Source organism: Nycticebus coucang, chromosome 2 (assembly GCF_027406575.1).
Source record: "Nycticebus coucang isolate mNycCou1 chromosome 2, mNycCou1.pri, whole genome shotgun sequence".
Lineage (NCBI taxonomy): Eukaryota > Metazoa > Chordata > Mammalia > Primates > Lorisidae > Nycticebus > Nycticebus coucang.
Genome location: NC_069781.1, coordinates 117,055,664 through 117,080,008, shown reverse-complemented (window position 1 = coordinate 117,080,008; position 24,345 = coordinate 117,055,664). Strand labels below are relative to the sequence as shown.

The 24,345-nt window shown below is 52.2% G+C and overlaps 1 protein-coding gene across 1 annotated transcript; it reads right to left on the bottom strand.

The window, feature by feature from the left end:
* Positions 1-5,252: 5,252 nt before the first annotated feature.
* Positions 5,253-14,294, bottom strand: ABHD17A (abhydrolase domain containing 17A, depalmitoylase). The gene is made up of 5 exons (XM_053581234.1): positions 14,149-14,294; positions 9,768-10,295; positions 8,243-8,437; positions 5,870-6,049; positions 5,253-5,745 (listed from the first exon to the last, which is right to left on the bottom strand). The coding sequence occupies exons 2-5, from the start codon at positions 10,097-10,099 to the stop codon at positions 5,520-5,522; spliced, it is 933 nt and encodes a 310-aa protein (XP_053437209.1). The 5' UTR covers positions 10,100-10,295; positions 14,149-14,294; the 3' UTR covers positions 5,253-5,519.
* Positions 14,295-24,345: the final 10,051 nt, after the last annotated feature.

Sequence of the window (24,345 nt, the reverse complement as noted above, 5' to 3'; positions counted from 1 at the left end):
TGCCTCAGTCTCCCGAGCAGCTGGGACTACAGGCACCTGCCACAATACCTGGCTATTTTCAGAGATGGGGGGGGTCTCACTTTTGCTCAGGCTGGTCTTGAACTTCTGAGCTCAAGCAGTCCACCTGCCTTGGCCTCCCAGAGTGCTAGGATTATAGGTGCGAGCCACCACAAAGGCCAACGATAAAATTCTAAAGGACACTAAGAGCGGTGGGCTTCTGACAGTGGCCACTTACTCTGTACCTTCCATAAACATGCATGCACCACTCCTGGTCTTAACCCTGCTGTCAACTGGGGTCTGGCAGGGCAGATCTGTGTCCCAGCTTCCTTAACTTTGGAGTTGCCTATGCCACTGTTGAGGGGAGTACTGAGGGAGCACAGCCAGGGTTCAGAGGCTTCTTTTGAGTCCAGTGAGGATAGTGACCCCAGCATCCCAGGGTTGTTGTGAAGATGGACTTGGGGCCAGATGCATTGTAATCCCAGCATTTTCGGAGGCCGAAACAGGACTGCTTGAGGCCAGGAGTTCAAGACCAGCGATATAGTAAGAATCCTGTCTCCATAAAAATATTAAAAAATTGGGCAGCACCTATGGCTCAGAGAGTAGGGTTCTGGCCTCATATACCAAGGATGGAGGGTTCAAACCCAGCCCTGGCCAAACTGCAACAAAAAAATAGCCAGGCATTGTAGCAGGCACCTGTAGACCCAGCTAGTCCGGAGGTTGAGGCAAAAGGATCTCTGGAGCCTAAGAGTTTGAGGTTGCTGTGAGCTATGATGCCATAGCATTTTACCAAAGGTGACAAAGTGAAACTGTCTCAAAAAAAATTAAAATTAAAATTAAATAAAAGATGGACTAGGCACCTGAAAGGAGCCCTGAAAGCAGAGGAAAGCAGGACCAGAGGCGGGTGCTAACCCCTTTGGGACACTCTGAAGCCAGGCAGCACCCATTTGCCTGGACCACACAGTTAACAAGTCAGTCCTGCACCCTGACCTCAGCATTGAAACTCAGAGGCATGGGCGGTGCCTGTGGCTCAAGGAGTAGGGCGCCGGTCCCATATGCCAGAGGTGGCGGGTTCAAACCTAGCCCTGGCCAAAAACCAAAAAAAAAAAAAAAAACAAAAAAAGAAAAAGAAACTCAGAGGCAGACAGACAGACAAGTGCCTGCCCAGAAAGAAGAAAAGAAGTGGCACCTGTCCCCAGACACCCCATCTCAGATCAGGCCACTGTGGGCAGAGCAGGAGTCTTTCCAATCCTCTTCTGGAGGTTGGCAGGGGCCCTTCAGGTAAAGCAGAGATGGACGAAGCTAGCTGGGTGGTCCCTCCAGCTCAGCATAACAGGATGATGCCATGACTGGAGCCTGAGTCAGCTCATTCTTAGGTTCTAGAGACCCACATGAAAGGCCAGCCTGGGACCACAGGGCAAGCCAGGTCCCCAGATGGGAAGCCCAAGGGTGGGTAGTCCATGATATTGCCCCCAGACCACAGCCACTGGAAGGGGTCCAAGCCTCAGTCTGAGGCAGATGTATTTGCCATCCTCCTGTCAACATCTGCTACAACCACACCTCCCTGTGCAGGATCTGCCTCCTTGGGCCTCTGGGTACAGGTGTGCCTAGGTCACAGAGACAGCTGGCCGGTGGGCCATTGAACACACCACTTCTGATATTGGCTCCTAAGACCCAGAGCCTTGAGCTGAGGTGTCAGATGCAGGTGGCGCCTTTCCAGAAGAGCCCTGCTGCCAGGGTATGAATAAGGGTATCTTGGAAAATCCACAAAATGGAGAACTGGAAGTTGGCCCTTCTCCGAGGCAGCCATAGGCCATACCAAGTAGAAGAGGGGAGAACAGACCACTGGGTTCAGCATGGTCAGTGCTTCTGCATGGTACTCCTGGGTCCCAAGATGGAGGGTGTTGAGGAGAAGCAGAGGGCCTCTCTCTCAGGTACCTGGAATGGAGACAGATGAATAGCTGCAGATTGGCAGGGCCGGGGGTTGAGGTTAGTCCTTAAGTGAAATGGTCAGGCGCAGGGAGAAAAAGGAGCATCACGTGGGTGCAGACATGTGCACTGCAGGTGTCTTTGAGCATTACTGGATGGGTGCTAAGAAATGGGGCTAGGGTGGGGCATGGTTGTTCACATCTGTAATCCTAGCACTCTGGGAGGCAGACGGATGAACTGCTTGAGCTCAGGAGTTCCAGAACAGCCTGAGCAAAAGTAAGATCTGGTCTCTAAAAATAGCTGGGCATTGTGGTAAGCACCTGTAGTCCCAGCTACTTGGGAGGCTGAGGCAAGAGAATTGCTTAGCCCAAAAGTTTGAGGTTGTCGTGAGCTATGACGCCACAGCACTCTACCGAGGGCAAAGAGACTCTGTCTCAAAAAAAAAGAAAAAAGAAATGGGGCTGACTTAAGGTGTGTGGCACTCTCTCTGTCACCAAGTTTATGGAAGCAGAATTGCATACACTATGTGCAAGTTACCAACTATTTTCCCATGGGGCCTCCAGACATTAAGTGATTAATACAATGGATTCTGAGATAACAGTGTCTAGAAACAGACCCAAATCTGGCAACGCCATAAAAGCAGCACTTTCTTGGGGGAAAGAGTTGCTTTTTTGGAGGAAATGAAATTGGAGCAAACAATTTTAGAGGGGGAGTTAGATTTCCAACTCACTCCTTACCAGAATTATGTTATAAAATTAGACAAAAATTTTAAGTGTGTATATAAATATGTGTGTGTGTGTGTAGAGAGAGAGAGAGAGAGAAACCATATATTTCCAGAAGAAAATATCAAGTGGTTTATAATCTTGGAGTGGAAAAGATATTTCTGAGCATAACACAAAACACAAGATGCCATAGGGGGGAAAACTCATAATGACTAACAACACTTTTAGATGCCTAGCTAAAAAATAGGAAAACAAAACCACAAAGTCAAAGACTAAAGATAGGAAAAAATGAAACATTTTTTAACAAAGGGCTCATTTCTTTAATATGTAAAGAGGTCCTAGACACCACCACCAACAACAACCCAATAGGAAAATGAGCAAAGAATATTTAACACAAATAGTTTTAAAACATATAAATGTTTATAATAAATATACATTTTCCAATTTCAAAATTAGTGATAAAAACGATCACCATAAAATAAATGTGACAAAGTGTTAGACATTAGATGATACAGGAAATACAAAGAAAGTTACAGTGAAATAAATACTATCTTACACCCACCAGGGCTACAAAATCAAGCTTAGCCAAAGAAACACTAGGACCCTTCCAATGTTGGTAGAGGAGGGCTACTTAAATCCCTTCCTACCTAGCATTTCTGCAATAAGGAATTTATAGCGTACAGAAATATACCTTCTAGGGTGCAAAGATGCTAGTATAAAGAGTCACCCTGGCATTGTTTATAGTGAGGAAAGATTTCAAAGAACATAAATTTCTACCAACAGGAAACTGGGTAAATTGTAGCACTGTAAATGGCCGCTTAAATATGAATTCAATCTGAACTTATGGAACACTCTCCAAGTGACCCACCGTTAGCAGAAACCCATGTAGATATACATCCATAGACTTTGTTGACACGTTAAGAAACTGGTTTATCTCTGCCCAAGGGGTGAAAACTGGGCCTTGGATGTTAGAGACAGGAAGAACGCTTCAAGTTTCCACCAAATACCTTTTCAGGGGCCGAGTTTTTGCTCGTGAGCACCTGAAAACATTTTGCTCCCTTGCAAGCAGTTGCTTTGAACTTGCTGCAAGGAGTACACTGCGGAGCCCCAGCTCTCAAGGAGCTGGCATTCTCATGGTGTCAGAAGACAATGTGGTCTACGACAAGCACAGCGTCCAAGGGAGTCAGTGGGAACGTCGAGAAGGGAGTTCAGGGTAGGGAGGAGGGAGTCTTTGGGAGAGGAATACTGCAGCGAGCGGTAGAAAGTCATACATGTTAGGAATGTGGGCCGCGTCAGTCCGCACGGAGTGAGCGCATTTCCGCGGCTAAGCGCAGTCTGTGCGACGCCCCTGTATTGGCAGGGCAGAGGTCAGCGGGTAGCGCAGACGTCCTCTGCTCCTTCAGCCTCAAAAATAATCCCAGGTGGCCAGCACAGAGGCCCGGGTGACGCGCCGCCAGCCCGGGCGCTCTCCCATCCCGGAGCGGAGGCGCGGGCACAGCTCCCACCCCGGCGGAGCGCAAGACTTCGAGGCCCGAAGGACTAGCGCGGGTGCCTACGGGAGCGGCTGGGAAGGGGCAGAGCCAGTGCCACGCGGGCTCCGAGCCGCAGCCACTATCCACAGATGCCGACTCCCGTTCTGCGGTCGGTTCGCCGCCGCCTCCGCCTTAGCGCGCACGGTGGCATTTCCGCTTCCGCCTCGGCCTGGTCCCCGCTCGTGATACCCAAGCTAAAGCACCCCCCCTTCTTAAATGGGCTGCGGTTACCGAAGGGCCTCGGACTAGAAGCACAACTCGGTTTAGTAGTAGGACTAGCTGGAATCAACTTCGGGTCTTGGACTCGCAACCGCCTGGTCCTGCGACACAGCTGAAGTTTTCCCCAAGCCTAAGAGGGGATGACAGGCCATCGTTTCCCCAGACCTACCGGCTCCGGGACCTGCCACGGAGGTTACAGGGAGGCTGGAGTCGCTTGAGACCCACCCCTGCCTTGTCCTTAAGGGAGTCCCGGTCGGAGGACACATGTCAAAGGCACCGAGCGGTAGGAGAAAATGGCGTGTTGCAAGGGGAGTTCCCTGTGACCCCGCCTCTAGGGAGACCCTAGGACCTGCCACTGCCCTCCTCTATATGTAGTCTTCCTTGTTGCTAAAGAAGCGACCTGCTCGGTCTTAGGATCCGTCCGGCCCGACTCCTCAGGATCCAAGTGGGCTGGACTGGCCCCTCTGCGGTGGGGCCCAGAGGACGGCTTCCTGCCAGTCTTCTGGGCCCCGGTCGTGCGATGGCAGCGTGCCTCACAGGATTCACCTGCCAACAGGCGGGAGCTGTAGGTACCTTCCCTTGGAGGCAGAGGTCTCTCCAGTTTCCCCTGGAGGCAGATATGGGGACTAATGTGGCCCCTCACCCTACCACCACCCCAAAGAAAAAGCCAGCTCAAGGGGCCCTCCGGAATACACCAGTCGCACCCCTTTTAGCGCCGGGAAAGTGACTTGGTGCCTGTTTTTCTAAAACCCACCAGAGGGCGCGTGCCGGTCTTTCCTGGGATCTGGGACAAGGCCGGAAAATCTTGGCCGCTCCCCGAGAGGGCAGGAGCCATGAAAGGAAAAAGAGGAACCCTAAAATTTTAAATCTTTAATTTGTTTTCAGGATTTTCTTCTTTTTGCTTCCAAAAGAAAGGGAGAGCATAGCTCCGTTGCCTGTACATGGTCCACGGCCCCTAGGCGGGGTGGGATTCCGGTGCCCACGGCCTCGGGAGTCCTGGGCGGCCCGGGGGTCCACATGCAGCCCCCGGGATGGAGCGGGGTGAGGTCTGGCCGCCGCCCCCGTCCACCTGCGGCCCCCTTATTGCTAAGGTCCGACGGCCGGGGCGCTCTGGCCACCACTAGGCGCGGTGGCTGGGCAGCTCCTGGGAGATGAAGCGGCGCAGGCGCTCCAGGTACTGGCTGTATAGCTCGATGTCGTTGTGCCCAGCGCCCTCCACCCACAGTGGCTCCACGGCCTTGGGGCAGCGCTCGTAGAGTGCCAGCCCGTGAGAGAAGTCGATCACTTCGTCCTCCGTACCGTGGATGATGAGCACAGGCGACGTGATCTTGGACACCTTCTCGATGCTGCGGAAGGGGCGCTTAGCGTCAGCCTCCGGCCCCCTGCCTTTCCCTCCCCGCCAAGGCCAGCCCACCCCGGGATTCCCTCTGGCACTTCGCCCCGCCCACTGGGGCTCCGCCCGGCGCTCACTTGGGGAATGCGTCGAAGCAGTAGGTCTTCTTGGTGTCGGGAAAGGCGACGCGCATGCCCGAGGTGAGCGGAGAGTGCAGCACCACGGCTGCGCACTCGTAACGTGAGGCCAGGTCCACAGTGGGCACCGTGCCGATGCTCTGCCCATACAGGATGATGCTGTCGGGGCTGATGCCATACCTGGCGGTGCCGGGGCAGGATCAGCGGCGGCCGCAACGCGGCCATACCCTTCCTGCTGGCCGGCTTTCCTAAAGCTGGGCCAGCTCGCAGAGCAATCCCCCAGTCTTCCCGAGCCGTCTGCCAGTGGGGTCCGGCCAGGATCTTCCCTGTCTCAAACACTGAGGAGGCGGTGTGCGCATAGCCCAGTTCAATGGCTCTAGACTCCTGGGCAGCATCCACCTGGACTAAGTGTGGGGAGGGCCCTTGGGGAAAGCAGGGGACAGGGGCAGAGTAGGCCCTGGCGACCCTCCTGCTCCTAGAAATATTTCGTGCCTGCTCCAGGTCTTCCTGATTAGCCCTTCCTGCCTGTACCTATTTCCCTGCCCCTCATCTGTAGGGGATTCAGGTAGCTATGTCCCTGGCCATCTATTGGCAATTTAGGGTCCCTCAGAGCCTCCATGCCTGGTGAGGTGCTCACTACAACACAGACTGGCAGTGACCGCGGATGCTGCAGGTGGTGGGTGGTACCTCCTTCTAACAGCATTATTTTCTTCCTAGTGCACAGGTCCTGGGGCCACAGCCCACCTTCCACCCTGCCCAGCTGGCCCCCTCATGCCAACTCGCAACTGCAACAGGCACTCCCTGGACACCTTGCCATGCAGTGTTCTACAGGTCCCCTCCCATAGGCTTCTGACCCTGACCCCAAGGAGATGCCCCTCATGGTGGATGGGACCAGGGTAGGTCTGCATCTTACCTGGGCCACCCACTTGGGCATTCTGACTCCATCTCCCCATCTGAACCACCAGCTGTATCTGTCTCTACACTTGGCTGGACCCCCAATTCCTTGGCAGCACCCCACAGTTGAAACCACCAGCCCACACACAGGAATCCACATATCACTCCTGCCTGCTGCCCTACAGCTCTGCCACAGCCTCTTGGGCCTGCTGCCCAGCAGCACAAGCACCAGGGTGTTAAACCAGCCCATCCCTGGCACCTGGCAGGAGTCTCCAAGCACTACCTGGATAAATACGACACATCCCAAATGCAGATCCTTTCCTTCCTCCCGCTCACCCTCACAGCTGCCAGGTTGAGGTTTCGGGACAACTGTGGCAGCAGGAAACATAGATGGACAGAGCTAAGAGTTCTGAGTGGCTCACACCGTTGGCGTGACGGCCAGTGTCCTTGAGCAGTGGGGCAAGAGGGGGCAGGGAAGCCAGACTTTTGTGTCCCTGTAGCACGGGACACATGCTCAGCAATGGTACCCAACACTGCCAAGAAGCCCATGATGGGCCCCCAGTGTCAGGGTGATGCTGGGGACCTGGCTTCCAGGCCTGCAGCAGGGACTTCCTGGCCTATCACCACAGCAAACAGCCTTCCCCACCGCCACCTCCCCAGGGCCACCAACTCCTCAGAGCTGCACCTGATCACTGCGAGAGCAGGTCAGACTAATCAGCAGGGCAGGGACCAGACAGCAGGCAAAGAGTAGGGCATTTCCTCCAAGGGGGAGGCCTGTGTGGCCTGGAAGCAACTGAGCAGCCCAAGCAGGTGTGGGGTGGGAGAGGCTGCCCAAGGGCTGCATGACCAGGGGCACAGGGTCTGGAGTGGAGGTTGGCCCAGACCTCATGTATGCTGGGGGCCCATACCCCTGACCTCCCTCCAGCCACAGAGCTTTGTGCTGGGCAGCAAGTAGCCTGCCCCACTCCTCCAGAACCTAAACCCATTTCTCAGGGCCCCATCTCATCCAGAAGGAGGCTGAGCCCCACAGCCACATGCCCCCTGAGCTCTGGACTCTAGGCCCCAGATGCAACAGCCCTGATCACCAGCCCAAGTACTCCCTTGCCCATGGGGTCCCAGCTGTCCTTTCATACCATCCCAAGCACCCCATCCTGGGCCAGCATCCTGTGCCCACTGCCTCCTACCAGGCAGCCTCCACTCCCCTGTGGAAACCCCAGCCCTAATCCCAGCCCCTGAGGCCAGGGACTCTCAGAAGGGATGGCAGGGACGAGGGGCTACATCCTGGGCAATCAGAAGACAGTCAGCCTGCCTCATCAACACAGATGGTGTCCTCATGCACAAGCCCACCTGTCCCACTCTGGCTCTGTTCATTTGCTACAGGGTTACCCTCCCCCCCACCAGAGAAGCCAGTCTGTGGCACTAGATTTGGGTCCCTCCCTAAGGAGACATAGGTGGCCTCTCCCCTGCAGCCACCCTCACCTGGTGCGCAGGGCCTGCCAGGCAGCATCGATGTCAGCATAAAGGTTCTTCTCTGAGGGCTTGCCTGAGCTCACACCGTAGCCAGAGTAGTCATAGGAGAAGACATTGCAGTGAATACGGGTACCCAGGCCGATGTAGAAGCTGCTCATCTGGCCCAGGTCCACTGCGTTGCCATGAGAGAAGAGAACCGTGTACCTGGTGGGTGGGGGGAGGGCTGCTTATAGGTCCCATCCAGATCTAGACACCTGGTGGCAGAACTCCAGACAGACAGTCCATCCTGGTGACCACCCAACACGAAATGCCACATTTACACTCCCAAGAGGTCACATAACCAGTGAGGAGGAAGCCAGGAGGAGCCAGGATAGAGCCCCGCTCCATCCTAAGGTGTTCCCATGGGGAAAGAACAGAAGAGTGTTCTTGGCTGTGGGGGTTGACCAGAGGAGCCTCAGGTTTCCCACCTGTGAAGGGGAATACTGGGACCCTCAGTCATGTTCTCAGTGAGGAGGAAGCCAGGAGGAGTCAGGATGGAGCCCCACTCCATCCTAAGGTGTTCCCATGGGGAAAGAACAGGAGAGTGTCCCTGGCTGTGGGGGTTGACCAGAGGAGCCTTAGGATTCCCACCTGTGAAGGGGAATACTGGGACCCTCAGTCATGTTCTCAGCTCAGGGCAGACCTGCAGCAGCCATCACCTTTAACCCTCTGGACAGGGGCCACCTCCACCCTGCAGCCTTTCTTCCAGAAGGGCCCTAATAGCCCTCTGGATCCATGTGCACCTGCCCACAGGCTGGACCGTTCCTGGAGAAAGTGGCTCTGCTGCTACATGGCCCTCAGTCTTTCTCCAGGAATGATCCCTTTGCTATTAGGGGACAGCTGGACCCTAGCCCTGCCTCCCAGAAAGCAAATAAAGCCCATCCCTGCTTATAGACATACTGCTTCTCCCACATGATTCATTCTGCCCCAGTTCTGTGGCCATCCCATAAGGCCTGTCCACTTCTCAGGGACAGAACCTGCTCTAGATCACACCAAGAGCAGGTAGCCAGCTGGCCCTGGCTGTGGACTTCCTCCAACACCAGCAGGCCCAGCCCAGCCCCAAGGCAAAAGCTCACCCTGTGGACTGATCTGGAGTCAGAACTGCACCTCACGTGAAGGCAGAAGCACCCAGAAGGCCCAAGAGGAAGAGCTGCACCAAGCAGGTGGCAAGGCAGCCACCAGCAGCTGAACACTGAGGGCTCCCAGAGGGTTGCCCATAGGTGCAGGAACAGCGGTGGCCCTGTGGTGAATGAAGCCTGTTCCTGTACACATCTGGCTGCTATTCCTTTGGCAAGAAAATCTCAAAGAGGGACAAGGACAGGCCAGCTGGAGAACACCCACCCCACATCAGCCTTTCATTCTGGCTCTGGTCCTCTAGGGCTGCCACCAGCTACTCTGAGTGTCCCAGGTAGACATAGGAGCCCCAAGAATAGTGCAGCCTAAGCCAGGTGCCTGCCTGGGGCCCACACAGTCCCACCACCCCTAAGCTGCTCACCTGGCACCGGGCACACAGCGCACATACATGCAGGAGATGCGGTTGCCACGGGCACTCTTGGTCAGGAAGACCTCGATGGTGTCCAGCTCTCGCTGGCTGTACTGGAAGTCAGCACGCTCTGTCAGGTGGAGCTTCCAGCGCCCAGAAGTGCCTGAGGAGGTGCGCAGGGTCCCTGAGGGGGCAGCACTGGCCCCGCCGGGCCCAGGCTCAGGCTCAGGCAGCAGCGAGTAGGTGGGCTCTGGTGGCAGGAAGGCGAGCTTGGCGGCGATGCGGCCAGGGCAGGGCGGGCAGCAGAAGAGGCAGCAGAGCTCACTCACTGACAGGCCGTTCATGGCGGGCACCGCCCAGCCTCACCCGGCAGGGGAGGGGTGGGGGTGCTCCAAGTCGTGGACAGGGGGAAGGGTATCCCCTGGCCACTGCCCCAGACAAGATCCCTGTTAAGAGGCCACAGCCCAGCCCCATCGCGGTCCGAGCCAAGCCCCCGGGAGCCTCGCAGCCACAGGTCTCCATGTCGTGCAGTGGAAAACCCTGCAGGGGAACAGTGAAGTGTGGGGGTCCTTCTAGGGTGACATGGTCACCTGTGCAGATGTGGAGGGGTAGGTCCAAATCTTTTCTGGCCCTAATCCTAGTCTCACCCTCTCCTGCCCAGACTGCTGCCCCCACCACCTAGCCTACCACCCACAACCAAACTCAAGAGTGTACCCTGAGCTTGCAAATCACCATCCTTTGCCATAATGGCCCAGTCAGCAGGGTGAGGGGTGTGTATGGATCAGACCCAGGCCCCATCCAAACCTCTCCCATGTGTCCCTGCCCAAGGCCCAGGGAAGCCCCCACCCCAGGCCAGGCCTCAATCCACACTGCTGTCCTGACCACTCCCCAGTCCATCTCTGCAGTCCTCAAGGATTCATCTCCCACCCCCAGGGGACAGAAGCAGCCAGGGCAAAGACAGATGTCCATGGCTCACAGGGTCCTCTCAGAACTGCCATGTCTGGAGAAAGAGGAACCCTGGCAGAGGAAATATAACAAACAAAGGCTCTAAAAACAAAGGCAGGATACATCACAGGCTGAAAGGCCTTACTGAGCTAGGACAATGCCTCTTCCCTGTGCTCAGGGCCAGGCCAGAGAGTCAGCTTGCCGACTCTCTTGAGTGGGAGTCAGGGGAAACCAGAGCTTCTTCTCCAGCACAGATTTAGGGGTTCCATGACCTTGGGCGAGTCACTTACTCTCCCTCTCAGCATCTATAAATGCAGAGTCTATTTACCCCACAGGGATAAAAAGGAAAGGAGTTTCAGGGCAAGGGGTCTGTCTCAGAGCAGAAACTCAGATGTTCCTTTTAGCAAAACATAGTGAAACACTGTATTCAATTGACAACAGCTAAGTTGCTAAAGCAACCACAATCTTCTATGAAGCTGCCAACTGACAGACACCAAGAAAGTACAAAGGTCTGAGAAAAACAGATCCCTGACTACGCCTTTCCTTACAGACTGCCTTTCCTTACAGATTACAGATCGGAACAAGGGAGAAAGACACACTCACAACTCAATTTCAGCAGCAGAACACCCTGGCACATTCGACTTTTGAAAACCACTGGGCCACAGAGACAGTTCAGAGTTGGCTCCAGACACACAGGGTGTACACAGCTGCAGCCCACATCCATGGCTCATGCCCCCTCCCCCAAAACAACAATGTCAGGCCTGAGATGTGAAAGACCCACATCCCAGCCACCTCGACTCAGGGGCACACAGGGAAGAGTGGACAAAGGTGGGAAAGCCAGGGTGGGGATGTGGACAGCATCACATACCCCAAACCCCAAGGGAGAAGCAAGCACCAAGTGAGTGCTTTTCAAAGGGAACAGCCTATCATATTGGTTCTCAAATGGATTCTGCCCTATTAGGGACAACTGTCAATGTCTGGAAATAGTTTGTGGTGTCATGACTAAGAGTACCCCTGGCATGGGGTAGGTAGAGACCAGGGACACTGCTCAGCACCCTCCAGTGCTCCAGTGCTCAAGACAGACTCACCCCAAAGAATGACCCAGACCCAAGGTCCATAGGTTGAGGTTAATAAATGTCAGCTTCATCATATTCTCAAAAAGGCCTACGCCGCAAACAGGTGATACTCAGCTAATGCTGGATGGCTGGGAAACGTCTAAAGTTTGAGTGCCACTATGAAAGGTCAGTTTTGAGAGCCCAGTAGGCAGGCAGAGGCCTCTGGAAACCTTGGAAGATAAAGGGTCACATCAAGGCAGGCAAGGCCCCACTAACCAAGTCAGAAATGTGGGTGTTATCCTTAACACCTTGCTGCACTGCCCAGATCAAATCCAATACGATCTGTCAGCAGGGTCTGTGTTCCTTCAAGCATCACCAGGTCCCACCTCCATTACCTTTCACCTGGAACACAGTCACCCTCCTCTTTCTAGGACACCACCCCCAGCAGCAAAATCACCTTTTCATGATGCAAATCATCATGCTGCCTCCCTTTTGGGTGTCCCAAGGGCCTCCAACAGTTTTCAGAACTGAGATCAACCCCTCCCTGCCACAGCCCAACAGGCCTGCATCCAGCTCAGGCCAGCTCCTCCAGACTCACTCCTCTCCTCTCTACACCTTGCTTCCCACAGACAAGCCGCATTGCTCCCTTCAGCTGCACTGGGTACCCCCTTCCCCAGCCCCACTAGATATCCTTGCCCATCCCTCCTACCCTTTGAATCTCACTCTCAATGCTCTCAGAGTCATCCAGAGTGGGTCAGGACCCCTCACATGAAATCATGCCACCACATCTTGTATTTACATGCTTAACAGGATCCCCTCCCACCACATATACAAACTAGAAACTCCACGAAGATAGACTAGCATCTTCTTTGGCTCAACAACCTTTTGCTAAAGGAATGGACAAATAGTAGGCAGAAAAGATTTAAGGGAGAAGCTGGCTCGGCTCGGTGCCCGTAGCACAGTGGTTACAGTGTCAGCCACATACACCAAGGGTGGCAGGTTCGATCGAACCCAGTCCCAGCCAGCTAAACAACAACTGCAACAAAAAATAGCCAGGCGTTGTGGCAGGCGCCTGTAGTCTCAGCTACTTGTGGGAGGAAAGAGAATCGCTTGAGCCCAAGAGTTGAAGGTTGCTGTGAGCTGTGACACCATTGCACTCTACCAAGGGCGACAAAGTGAGATTCTGTTTCAAAAAAAAAAAAAGAGAGAGAAGCTACAGGAAAAAAAGAACCTCTAGGGTATGCCAGCTTTCACAGGGCAGGGTACAGTCTCTCCTTTGGGCTACTAACAGCTGGAACCTCCCTGTGTCACTAATGGGTGTTAGACTAGGTAGTGCACACCCAGATGCCTCACTCACTGGGCCCACGCCCCTGGCACCCTGAATACCATCAATCCCCTCCACAAGCATGTAAGTACCGTACCCCTCTGCATCAGGCCCTATGCAGGCTAGTGGTGTTATGAAAACCAAAAAGCAACCAAACAACTGAAATACTGTAAGATGACCTACATATGGTCAACTTTAATGGCACTGCACCAAGCCAGGTGGGAAAGCTGCCTGGGAGAAGGCACAGTCTGAAGGATGCTGATAAAGTGGGGGCAGGGGGCAGGAGACAGGAAATGGGACAGAGAGCACAGGAAAACCCCAGAGACGACAGAGTGTTTCATGAACTGTAGGCTCCTAGTAAGAGCGGAACCTAGGAGGAAGAGGTGAGCAAAACAGGTCCCACAGAACCTTTCCAAGTCTGGGTCAGGCCACGCCTGCTGAGCTCTACAGTTTGGACTTCATCCTGGGACAAACAGGGAACCACAGAAGAAAGAGTCCTGAGCCGGGGATGGGCAACACAGGTTGAGAGCGCTGGAATGATCCTTGGCTACATCCTAAAGAATGGCTGGAGCGGACACCAGGAACTGTGCCCAGGTGTCCTAACAGTAAAGGAGTCGCTTGAACAGGGGCAGAAGTGTCTGGGAGCTGTTTAGGAAAACGTGCTGAGCCACCGGCTAGCTCCGAGGATAGAACCAGGAAAACGTGCTGAGCCACCGGCTAGCTCCGAGGATAGAACACAGTGTCGGGCTGGGGGTAGGGTCGGAGGCCAAGCCTACCGCTCATACAGGGCACTCCGGCTGCGTCCCCAGAAAGGTGGTATATCACTCCACCGAGGAGGGCTGAACAGACAGGAGACAGAGCTTCACCAGAGTCAGAAATGCTGCCCGTCGGTCCCTGCCCCAAGTCTGGGGTCCTCGGGCAGGACCTGCGGCAGGCTGGGCAGTGCAGGGGTCTTGGGGACGTTCAACCGGGCTGCCCGGGCCTCGTGGCCCGACCCAGCTCCCCAAACGGCCACGGACGGCACCAAGGCCACCCTGAGTCGCCGCGTCCGCCCCTGCGAAGCACTCACCTCCTCGGCCCGCGCCCCCCGGCCGCAGGGCCGCGCTCCATGGCTCCCGGCAGACCGCTCGTGCGTCGGTCGGTCGCTCCGCGACCCGGCCCGGCCTCTTGCGCCGCCACCGCCGCCGCTCTCCCGCGGGCGGAAGTCAGCCTCCTTCCCGCCACCGCCCAGGAAGTGACGCACTAGCAGGCGCCGGGGCTAGAGGCGCCAGGCGACGGCGCAGCTGCTCCGGGAGCTGGGCCTGGCTGCCAGGGGCGGAACTCGAGTCGTGGGGCGGGGCCTGTGGGGCGGAGCCCGAGCTTCAGAGTTCATTCATTTGTTCTTTCGCTCATTCCAATGCTGGGTCGGGGCCGGCCCCATATGCCAGAGGTGGCGGGTTCAAACCCAGCCCTGGCCAAAAAAACTAATGATGGGTTTATGTTAAAAAAAGCATGTCTTGGGTGGCCCCTGTGGCTCAGTGAGCAGGGTGCTGGCCCCATATACCGAGGGTGGCGGGTTCAAACCCGGCCCCGGCCAAACTGCAACAAAAAAAAAGCCGGGCGTTGTGGCGGGCGCCTGTAGTCCCAGCTACTCGGGAGGCTGAAGCAGGAGAATCGCCTAGGTCCAGGAGTTGGAGGTTGCTGTGAGCTGTGTGACGCCATGGCACTCTACCGAGGGCGATAAAGTGAAACTCTGTCTCTACAAAAAAAAAAAAAAAAAAAGCATGTCTTTTGCCGTGGAAGCAAAATTTACAGGAAAAAAGAAAAAGTTTACAACCAACCTAGGCAGCAAAATAATTTTTTTTTTTTTTTGTACAGACAAGAGTTTCACTTTATCGCCCTCGGTAGAGTGCCGTGGCGTCACACAGCTCACAGCAACCTCCAACTCATGGGCCTAGGCGATTCTCCTGCCTCAGCCTCCCGAGTAGCTGGGACTACAGGCGCCCGCGGCAACGCCCGGCTATTTTTTTGTTGCAGTTTAGCCGGGGCCGGGCTTGAACCCGCCACCCTCGGTATATGGGGCCGGCGCCCTACTCACTGAGCCACAGGCGCCGCCCAGCAAAATAAATTTTTAAATATCTTATTTTTTGTTTGTTTTTTTGAGACGGAGTTTCACTATGTCGCCCTCGGTAGAGTGCAGTGGCGTCACAGCTCACAGCAACCTCAAACTCTTGGGCGTAAGCAATTCTCTTGCCTCAGCCTCCCAAGTAGCTGGGACTGCAGGTGCCCACCATGACACCCAGCTATTTTTTTTTTTTGGTTGCAGTTGTCATTGTTGTTTAGCAGGCCAGGGCCGGGCTCAAACCCACCAGCTTCGGTGTGTGTGTGTGGCTGGCGCTCAACTCACTGATCTACCAGCGCTGAGCCATTATTTTTTTTTTTTTTTTTTTTTTTTAATTTGGCCGGGGCTGGGTTTGAACCCACCACCTCCGGCATATGGGACCGGCGCCCTACCCGCTGAGCCACAGGCGCCGCCCTGAGCCATTATTTTTTAATAACTCATAACATATATACTGGGTGCAAAAAGATGTATACGCATTTTAGGAAATGAAAAACTATTAAAATTATAATACTCAAGTCACCTTTGACTTCTGCAATTACAAGGGATAAAAGATACAATATATCACATAACAAGAGTTTTCAGTATATATCGAGTATTCAATTTTTTTGTTTTTGAGACAGAGCATCACTTTGTCCCCCTTGGTAGAGTGCTATGGTATCACAGCTGACAGCCACAAACTCTTAGGGTTAAGCGATCCTCTTGCCTCTGCCTCCCATTAGCTGGGACTAGGGGCATCTGGCACAACGCCAAGCTATTTTTAGAAACTGGGTTTCACTCTTGCTCAGGCTGATCTGAAACTTCTGGACTCAAGCAATCCTCTCACTTCAGCCTCCCAAAGTATTGGAATTACAGATATGAGCCACGGTGTCTGGCCCATTTCTTTCTTTCTTTCTTTTTTTTTTGGCCAGGGCCGGGTTTGGCCAGTATATGGGGCTGGTGCCCTACTCCTTTGAGCCATAGGCGCTGCCGCCTTTCATTTTTTAAATATTGCATTAACATATTATTAATCACAGAGGCTGAGATTTTTGGCATCCCTTAAATTTTGTGCAGGTTTCAGTATCCTGCTGTCCATACCCTGAACCCTTCTGGTTCAGCTCATAACATAGCAAGGGGTTCTTACACAATGAAGAAAGAGATCAGAGGCATGGTGCAGTGGCCCACACCTGTGATCCTAACACTCTGGGGGATGCCGAGGGGGGCAGATTGCCCCAAGTCAGGAGTTTGAGACCAGCCTGAGCAAGAGGGGGTCCTCATCTCTACTTAAAATAGAAAAATTAGCTGGGTGTAGTGGTGCATGCCTGTAGTTCCAGCTACTCAGGAGGCTGAGGCAGGAGGATCAGTTGAGCCAGGATGATACCACTGCACTCTACCCAGGGCAACAGAGCAAGACTCAGTCTCAAACAAACAAACAAACAAACAAAAAAAACAGAAGGGGCATGGGGTCTGTGGCTCAAGCAGCTAAGGCGCCAGCCACATACACCTGAGCTGATGGGTTTGAATCCAGTCCAGGCCCACCTAACAACAATGACGGCTGCAACCAAAAAATAGCCAGGCGTTGTGGCGGGCGCCTGTAGTCCCAGCTACTTGGGAGGCTGAGGCAGGAGAATCGCGTGAGTCCAGGAGTTGGAGGTTGCTAACAGCTGTGATGCCACAGCACTCTACCCAGGGTGACAGCTTGAGGCTCTGCCTCAAAAAAAAAAAACAACAAAACAAAACAACAACAAAAAAAAAAACAGAAGAAGGAGGAGGAGGAGAAAGGAGGAGGAAGAGATCTGATCTCATAAGAATGAAGTGTAGGAAATGGGAGAAAACTACCAGATAGTCTCTCAGAGGGGGGTGGTCAGGGAAGATCCTTCTGAGGAGGTGTCAGGGGCAGAGGCAGAAAAGAGGTGGGAGTGAGAAGTAGTTGGAAATCCTTGCCCTTCCAGACCTGCACCCTGTTTCAAAATGCTCTTCTACCCTGCAGGCAGTCTCAGTCCTCTTTTCTTCCCAGAGCCTCTGATCTTTAACTCCACTTTATAGAGATAACTGTGAAGCTCCTAGGCTGATCCTCCCCTAGGGCCCCATTTCATTCAAGTCAGAACAGAAAATGGCTAAGAGCTGGAGACTACACAGGCTTGTTTGTCCTAATTTTTCCCTGTTTTTCCTTGTTTTCTGGCTTCTCAGAGTGTTGTGAGATTTTTGACCCCACTGGAAAGCTGGCTCCCCAACTGCGTACTCAGCTGCCTGGGTCTCCTTGGGGCTGTCAAAGGCTGACTATGTTGCCTACCTCGAGGCTCCCAGCCTCAACTGAGGTTCTCTCTTAATGTCCAGGTCAAAACAAAGCCAGGCTCTTTCTATTGTTGTGACTTATTTGGTCTGTCCCCAAACTCCTTACTCTACCCTGAGCTAGGAGGGACCAGGGCTAGAGTGTCCAAAAAAGCCCAGCTTTGCTCCATGACGGCCACATGCACAAGGGCTGGTGGGTTCAAAACCTGCCTGAGCCTGCTACACTACAATGACAACAACAACAAAAATAGCTGGGTGTTGTGGCAGGCACCTGTAGTCCAAGCTACTTGGGAGGGTGAGGCAAGAGAATCGCTTAAGCGGAAGAGTTTGAGCTTTCTGTGAGCTGTGATGCCATGACACTCTACCAAGGGCGACATAGTGAGACTCTGTCTCAAAAAAATTAAAAATAAATAAATAAATAAAGCCCAGCTGCACCTGTAACAATGTACCGCACTAGGGACATGGGGAGACACCATGAAGGGGGTAGAAGATGAGCAAGAAGACTCAGTTCTCCCCCAAGAATAGCCTGCTCAATCCCCCCACCAATTCTGAGGGCACCTTGCAAAAGGTAAAGGCATCTCTCTCAACTCCCAAAAGTCTCAGAAGGACAATCACCCTTCCTCCTCCTTGAAGAGCGCTTGTGGACTAGCCTCTGGCCCATTTTTCCCAGAAAGTAGATGGAGCTATTGGTCCCTCACGCCTTGTCTGCTCTGCCCTCAGCCTCCTGAGTAGCTGGAACTATGGGCATGCTCTGCCATGCCCAGCTAATTTTTTTTGTTTGTTTGTTTGTTTTTGCAGCTTTTGGCCGGGGCTGGGTTTGAACCCGCCAACACCAGCATATGGGGCCAGAGCCCTACTCCGTTGAGCCACAGGCACCACCCTAATTTTTAAATTTTTTTGTAGAGACAGGGTCTCAATCTGTTGCCTGGACTGATCTTAAACTCCTGGCCTCAAGCATTCCTCCTGCCTTGGCTTCCCAAATTGCTAGGATTAAAGGCATGATCCATAGCACCCAGCCTCACTTTCTCACTTTTTTTTTATTGTGTTAAGACATTTATATTCTACATTTACTAAGTTTCACATGTACCCTTGTAAGATGCACCGCAGGTGTAATCCCACCAATCACCCTCCCTCGGCCCATCCTCCCCTCTCCTTCCCCTCCCTTTTCCCCTTCCCCATATTCTTAGGTTATAACTGGGTTATAGCTTTCATATGAAAGCCATAAATTAGTTTCATAGTAGGGCTGAGTACACTGGATACTTTTTCTTCCATTATTTTTCTTTTTTTTTTTGAGACAGAGTCTCACTATGTTTCCCTCGGTAGAGTGCTGTGGTGTCACAGCTCACAGCAACCTCCAAGTCTTGGGCTTAAGGGATTCTCTTGCCTCAGCCTCCCAAGTAGCTGGGACTACAGGCGCCCGCCACAATGCCCAGCTATTTTTTGTTGCAGTTGTCACTGTTGTTTAGGTGGCCCAGGCTGGGTTCAAACCCTCCACCCTCAGTGTACGTGGCTGGCGCCGTAACCACTGGACTACGGGCACCGAGCTAACTTTCTCATTATTTTATTGAGGGGTTTCCTTTTTCATTGTCCATTTCTCTTCCTTCCTATGAAAGCTGGTCATAGGAATTGGCTCATTCTTGTCAAATCCAACTAAAACCATCAAAAAGTCAGAGAGAAAAACACTGAGGATACATAACATTGCTCTGAGAATGTAATTCTCTGCAAGCCTGGCTCCTGAACCTACCTGCTGAAACCTGAAACCACTTTTATTTAATGGCTGATGAAACAACCTGCTCAGACCCTAAGACTAGTTTCTCCCACAGCCACCATTACTCACCAATCAGAGCTTGCCAGCTGACTGATACCAATGAACTTTCTGGAAAAACAATATGTAATGTTTCTCCTTTTTATAAAACCTCTAACTTTCTCTCTGTTCTTTAGACTTACTAAAAACCAGCTGATTGTGGTGGCGCCTGTGGCTCAGTGAGTAGGGCGCCGGCCCCATATACCGAGGGTGGAGAGTTCAAACCCGGCCCCGGCCAAATTGCAACAACAATAAAAAAATAGCCGGGTGTTGTGGTGGGTGCCTGTAGTCCCAGCTACTCTGGAGGCTGAGGCAAGAAAATCACCTAAGCCCAAGAGCTGGAGGTTGCTGTGAGCTGTGATGGTACAGCACTCTACCAAGGGCAACGAAGTGAGACTCTGTCTCTAAAAAAAAAAAAAATTAAATTAAATAAAAACTAGCTGGTTTGTGCATGTGTCCTGAATTACAATTCTTGCTTCCCAAATAAAATTAACTAATTAATTTCAGAGATTTATCTCTGCACTTTCACTTTATTTGACTTAGAAACCCCCACCAGACAATGAGCTCCCAGGACAGGGTTTTTGTCACCTTCATGTTCTCCAATATACCCCATGAATGGATGAACACATGAGATGAAGATGATTTTGCCCAAACCATAGACAGCTTTGGTGAGACCTCATGAGGCATTGAGGATCACACACCAGAGACCTCAAGCTCTTTGGACACTGTTTTTTCCTTCAGTCTTGCTTTGGGACACTCAACCTGTCAGAAAGATAACTTGGCTGTAGAAATCAACACGCTTTTGTTGTTGTTATTGTTGTTGTTGTTTTCTTTTTTGAGACAGAGTCTCACTATGTTGCCCTCGGTAGAGTGCCATAGTGTCACAGCTCACAGAAACCTCTAACTATTGGGCTGAAGTGATTCTCTTGTCTCAGCCTCCCAAGTAGCTGGGAGTACAGGCACTTGCCACAATGCCTAGCTATTTTTTTTTTTTTTTTTTGCCTAGCTATTTTTTAGAGATGGGGGTCTTGCTTTTGCTCAGGCTGATCTCAAACCTGTGAGCTCAAGTTTTGTTGTTGTTGTAGTTGTCATTATTGTTTAGCAGGCCTGGACTGCAGGCGCCCGCCACAACGCCTTGCTATTTTTGTTGTTGTCATTGTTGTGTAGCATGCTCGGGCCAGTTTCAAACCCCCCTACCTCAGCCTCCAAAGTGCTGGGATTACAGGGGTAAGCCACTGAGCCCAGCCCAATTACTTTTACTTTTATTTATTTCTACCCTGTTTCCCCCAAAATAAGACATCCTCCTACCCTGTTTCCCCGAAAATAAGACATCCTCCAAAAATAAGACCTACTTACAGGAACCATAAGACGTCCCCTGAAAATAAGACCTAGCGCATCTTTGGGAGCACACCTTAAAATAAGACACTGTCTTATTTTCGGGGAAACAGGGTATAGGGAATGCATTTCCACAGTGTGATGGTTAATTTCATGTATCAAATTGATTGGGCTAAGGGATACCCAGATAGTTGGTTTAAAAAAATCATTTCTAGGGGCGGCACCTGTGGCTCAAAGGGGTAGGGCACCATGCCCCATATGCTAGAGGTGGCGGGTTCAAACCCAGCCCCGGCCAAAAACTGAAAAAAAAAAAAAAAATCATTTCTAGGGTGGCGCCTGTAGCTCAGTGGGCAGGGCACCATCCCCAAATACCAAGGGTGGTGGGTTCCAACTCGGCCCCAGCCTAACTGCAACAAAAAAAATGGCTGGTCTTTGTGGCAGTCGCCTGTGGTCCCAGGTACTTGGGAGGCTAAGGCAAGGGAATTGCCTAACCCCAGGAGTTGGAGGTTGCTGTGAGCTGTGTGACGCCACAGCACTCTACCGTAGGTGATAAAGTGAAACTCTGCCCTCTGTCTCTACAAAAAAAAAAGAAATCATTTCTGGTTCAGAGCCCATACCTCAGTGGTTAGAGCGCCAGCCACATACACGGGGGCTGGTGGGTTCGAACCTGGCCCAGCCTGCTAAACAACAATGACAACTACAACAACAACAACAACAAAAATAGCTGGGCATTGTGGCAGGCACCTATAGTACCAGCTACCTGGGAGGCTGAGCCAAGGGAACCACTTAAGCCCTAGAGTTGGAGGTTGCTATAAGCTGTGACTCCAGGGCACACTACCGAGGGCAACATAATGAAACTGTCTCAAAAAAAAAAAAAAAGGCTGGGCGTGGTGGCTCATGCCTATAGTCCCAGCGCTGTGGGAGGCCGAGGAGGGTGGATTGCCTGAGCTCAGAGGTTCGAGACCTGTATGTAACAGCAGTGAGCCAGAGTAAGACCCCGTCTCTACTAACAACATCAAAAACAGCCAGTTCTGCAGGAGAAAGAAGAAAATCAACAAAAAAGGAGTACTTCAAACAAAGAAGAATGAACAAGCACCCTGAAATTAAAAAGAAAAAGAAACTCTGTCTCAAAAAAATAAAAAAATTGGCTCAGCACCTGTAGCACAGTGGTTACAGTGCCAGCCACATACACTGAGGCTGGTGGGTTGGAACCTGGCCTAGGCCAGCTGAACAACAGTGACAACTGCAACAAAAAATAGCCGGCTTTGTGGCAGGGGCCTGTAGTCCCAGCTACTTGGGAGGCTGAGGCAGGAGAATTGCTTGGGCCCAAGAGTTTGACATTGCTGTGAGCTGTGATGTCACAGCACTCTACTTAGGGCTACATAGTGAGACTTTGTCTCAAAAAAAAAAAAAAAAGAAAGAAAGAAAAAAATTATTACTGAATGTTTCTGTGATGGTGTTTCTGGAAGAAATTAGCATTTGAGTCAATGGACTGGGTAAAAGAAGTCCCACCCTTGTCAATGTGAGTAACAGCTAGTGCACTGGGAGTTAGAATAGAACAAAAGGTAGAGGCTGGGTGCTCATAGGTCAGTGGTTAGGATGCTGGCCACATGCACTGGAGTTGGTGAGTTCGAACCCAGCCCAGGCCTATTAGACAAAACAAGTAAAACAAACAAACAAAAAAAATAGCCAGCCCTTGTGGTGGGTACCTGTAGTCCCAGCTACTCTGGAGGCTGAGCAAAGAGAAAGGTTGCTATGAACTATGATGTCAGGGCACTCTACTGAGGGTGACAAAGGGAGACACTGTCTCAAAAAAAAAAAATGGGCAAGACATGATTGCAAGAGGGACTTTACCTAATAATTGCAATCAGTGTAACCTGGCTTATTATACCCTCAACGAATCCCCAACAATAAAAAAAAAGAATATTTAAAGAAAAAAAAAATAGGGAGGTGGAGTAAGATGGTGGCCGAGTAACAGCTGCACGGTGCTGCAACTGGGCACCGTGAGTCTGGGGAGATAAGACTCCAGGCATCTCTGGCTAGTGGGATCTGCCTATAATCATCCCTTTGAGGATACAGGGAGTCAGCAAGGGACTTCTGGACCCCAAGAGGAGGACAAAAACAGTGGAAAACTGGCAAGTGGTTGCATGTGTTAGATCCACCTAATCCCGCTGGCAGCCATAAGTACAAGCAGCAGTGAGACTGCAAACCAGAAAGGCCTTACCTGTGAACTGTTTCAGTGTTTTTGGACTTGGCACTCAGTTGAACTGCCTTGGGGAGAGCTTGAGCAGGAGTGCGCAGAACTTTGGGCATTGTCTAGGGCCCTAGACTGAGCCACTGAGCTGGATGGAGCTAATAGTGTCAAGCTGTGGGCTGCAGGGAGCACTGGCAAGCTCCGCCTCAGGGTCACAGAGCAAGGATCAGGTGGGAGCAAGTAACCTAGTGACTATGCACCCTAAAGGTGGGGACTGAGCTGCCTTACAGCCTTAACCCTCAGGGGCAGAGTGAGACCGGTTTTGGCATACTGGAGCCTCGGGCTGTTGCCCTGGGTAGAGTGCTGTGGCATCACAGCTCATAGCAACCTCAAACTCCTGGGCTTGGCGCCACCCAGACCTCCATAAGAGCTGCGCCACAACCCGTGCCCACCGGGCCTCCACATGCCCTGACCAGGAACTGCGGGAGTTGCGTAACACTGCGACCTTCCTCCTGTACCCTCCCTGCCTCCACACAGGCCTGCTCGTCTGGCCAGGGACTCTGGGAGCCGTGTGCCCTCCGGAGCCCTCCCTGCCTCCGCGCAGAGCCCTTCTCCTGACCAGAGACTGCTGGAGCCTTGGGCTCTCTGTGCCAAAGTCACTGGGTGCCAGGCACTGCCAGAACTGTATGCACCACCTCCTGCCCTGTTCCTGGATCTGGTTCTGTCACACTCTGGAGCTGCTTCCACAACCAGAACTCCCTGGCTGGGGCAGCCCTAGAGGAACTACACAGGGTCACTCCCTACAAAGATCCAGCAACAACGGAGTGATCCCACTGGGGTCTAATCTTGGAGCGACACCTCCCCAACTCTGAGGACAGCCAGAGGAAATGGTGAAAAACAATCATGAGGCGAAATCAACAGAAAAACTCTGGCAATATGAATAATCAGAGTAGATTAATTCCCCCAAGGATCAATGGGGCAGACACAGCACAAGATCCCATGCACAAACAAATAGCTGAGATGTCAGAAATCGAATTCAGAATCTGGATAGCAAGTAAGATCGAATTACAACTCCAAGCAGTAACCCAAAAGATATCTCAAGAATTCAACGATTTCAAAGACCAAATGACCAAAGATTTGGACACATTGAGACAAGAAGTTGCAGCCCTCAAAGATCTGAGAAACACAGTAGAATCCCTCAGTATCAGAATGGAGCAAGCAGAAGAAAGGATTTCTGACATTGAAGACAAAGCTTTCGAACGCTCCCAAACTCTCAAAGAGGAAGAGAAATGGAGGGCAAAAACAGATCACTCTCTCAGAGAGCTCTGGGATAATTCGAAGAAAACCAATATTCATCTTATAGGGATCCCTGAAAGCGACAAAGTGGCTTCACAAGGCACAGAGTCTCTTCTCCATGAGATTATGAAGGAGAACTTTCCAGACATGCCGAGAAATTCTGAAATTCAGATAGCAGACAGTTTCAGAACTCCAGCATGACTCAACCCAAATAAGACATCCCCCAGACACATCATAATCAATTTCACTAAAGTTAATATGAAGGAGA

Coding starts and splice junctions, on each gene's coding strand:
- ABHD17A (XM_053581234.1), bottom strand. CDS start 10,099: ATGAACGGCCTGTCAGTGAGTGAGCTCTGCTGCCTCTTCTGCTGCCCG. Junction 8,438..9,767: donor CGCTGTGTGCCCGGTGCCAG/GTGAGCAGCTTA, acceptor CCCACCCACCAG/GTACACGGTTCTCTTCTCTC. Junction 6,050..8,242: donor TGGCAGGCCCTGCGCACCAG/GTGAGGGTGGCT, acceptor CGGCACCGCCAG/GTATGGCATCAGCCCCGACA.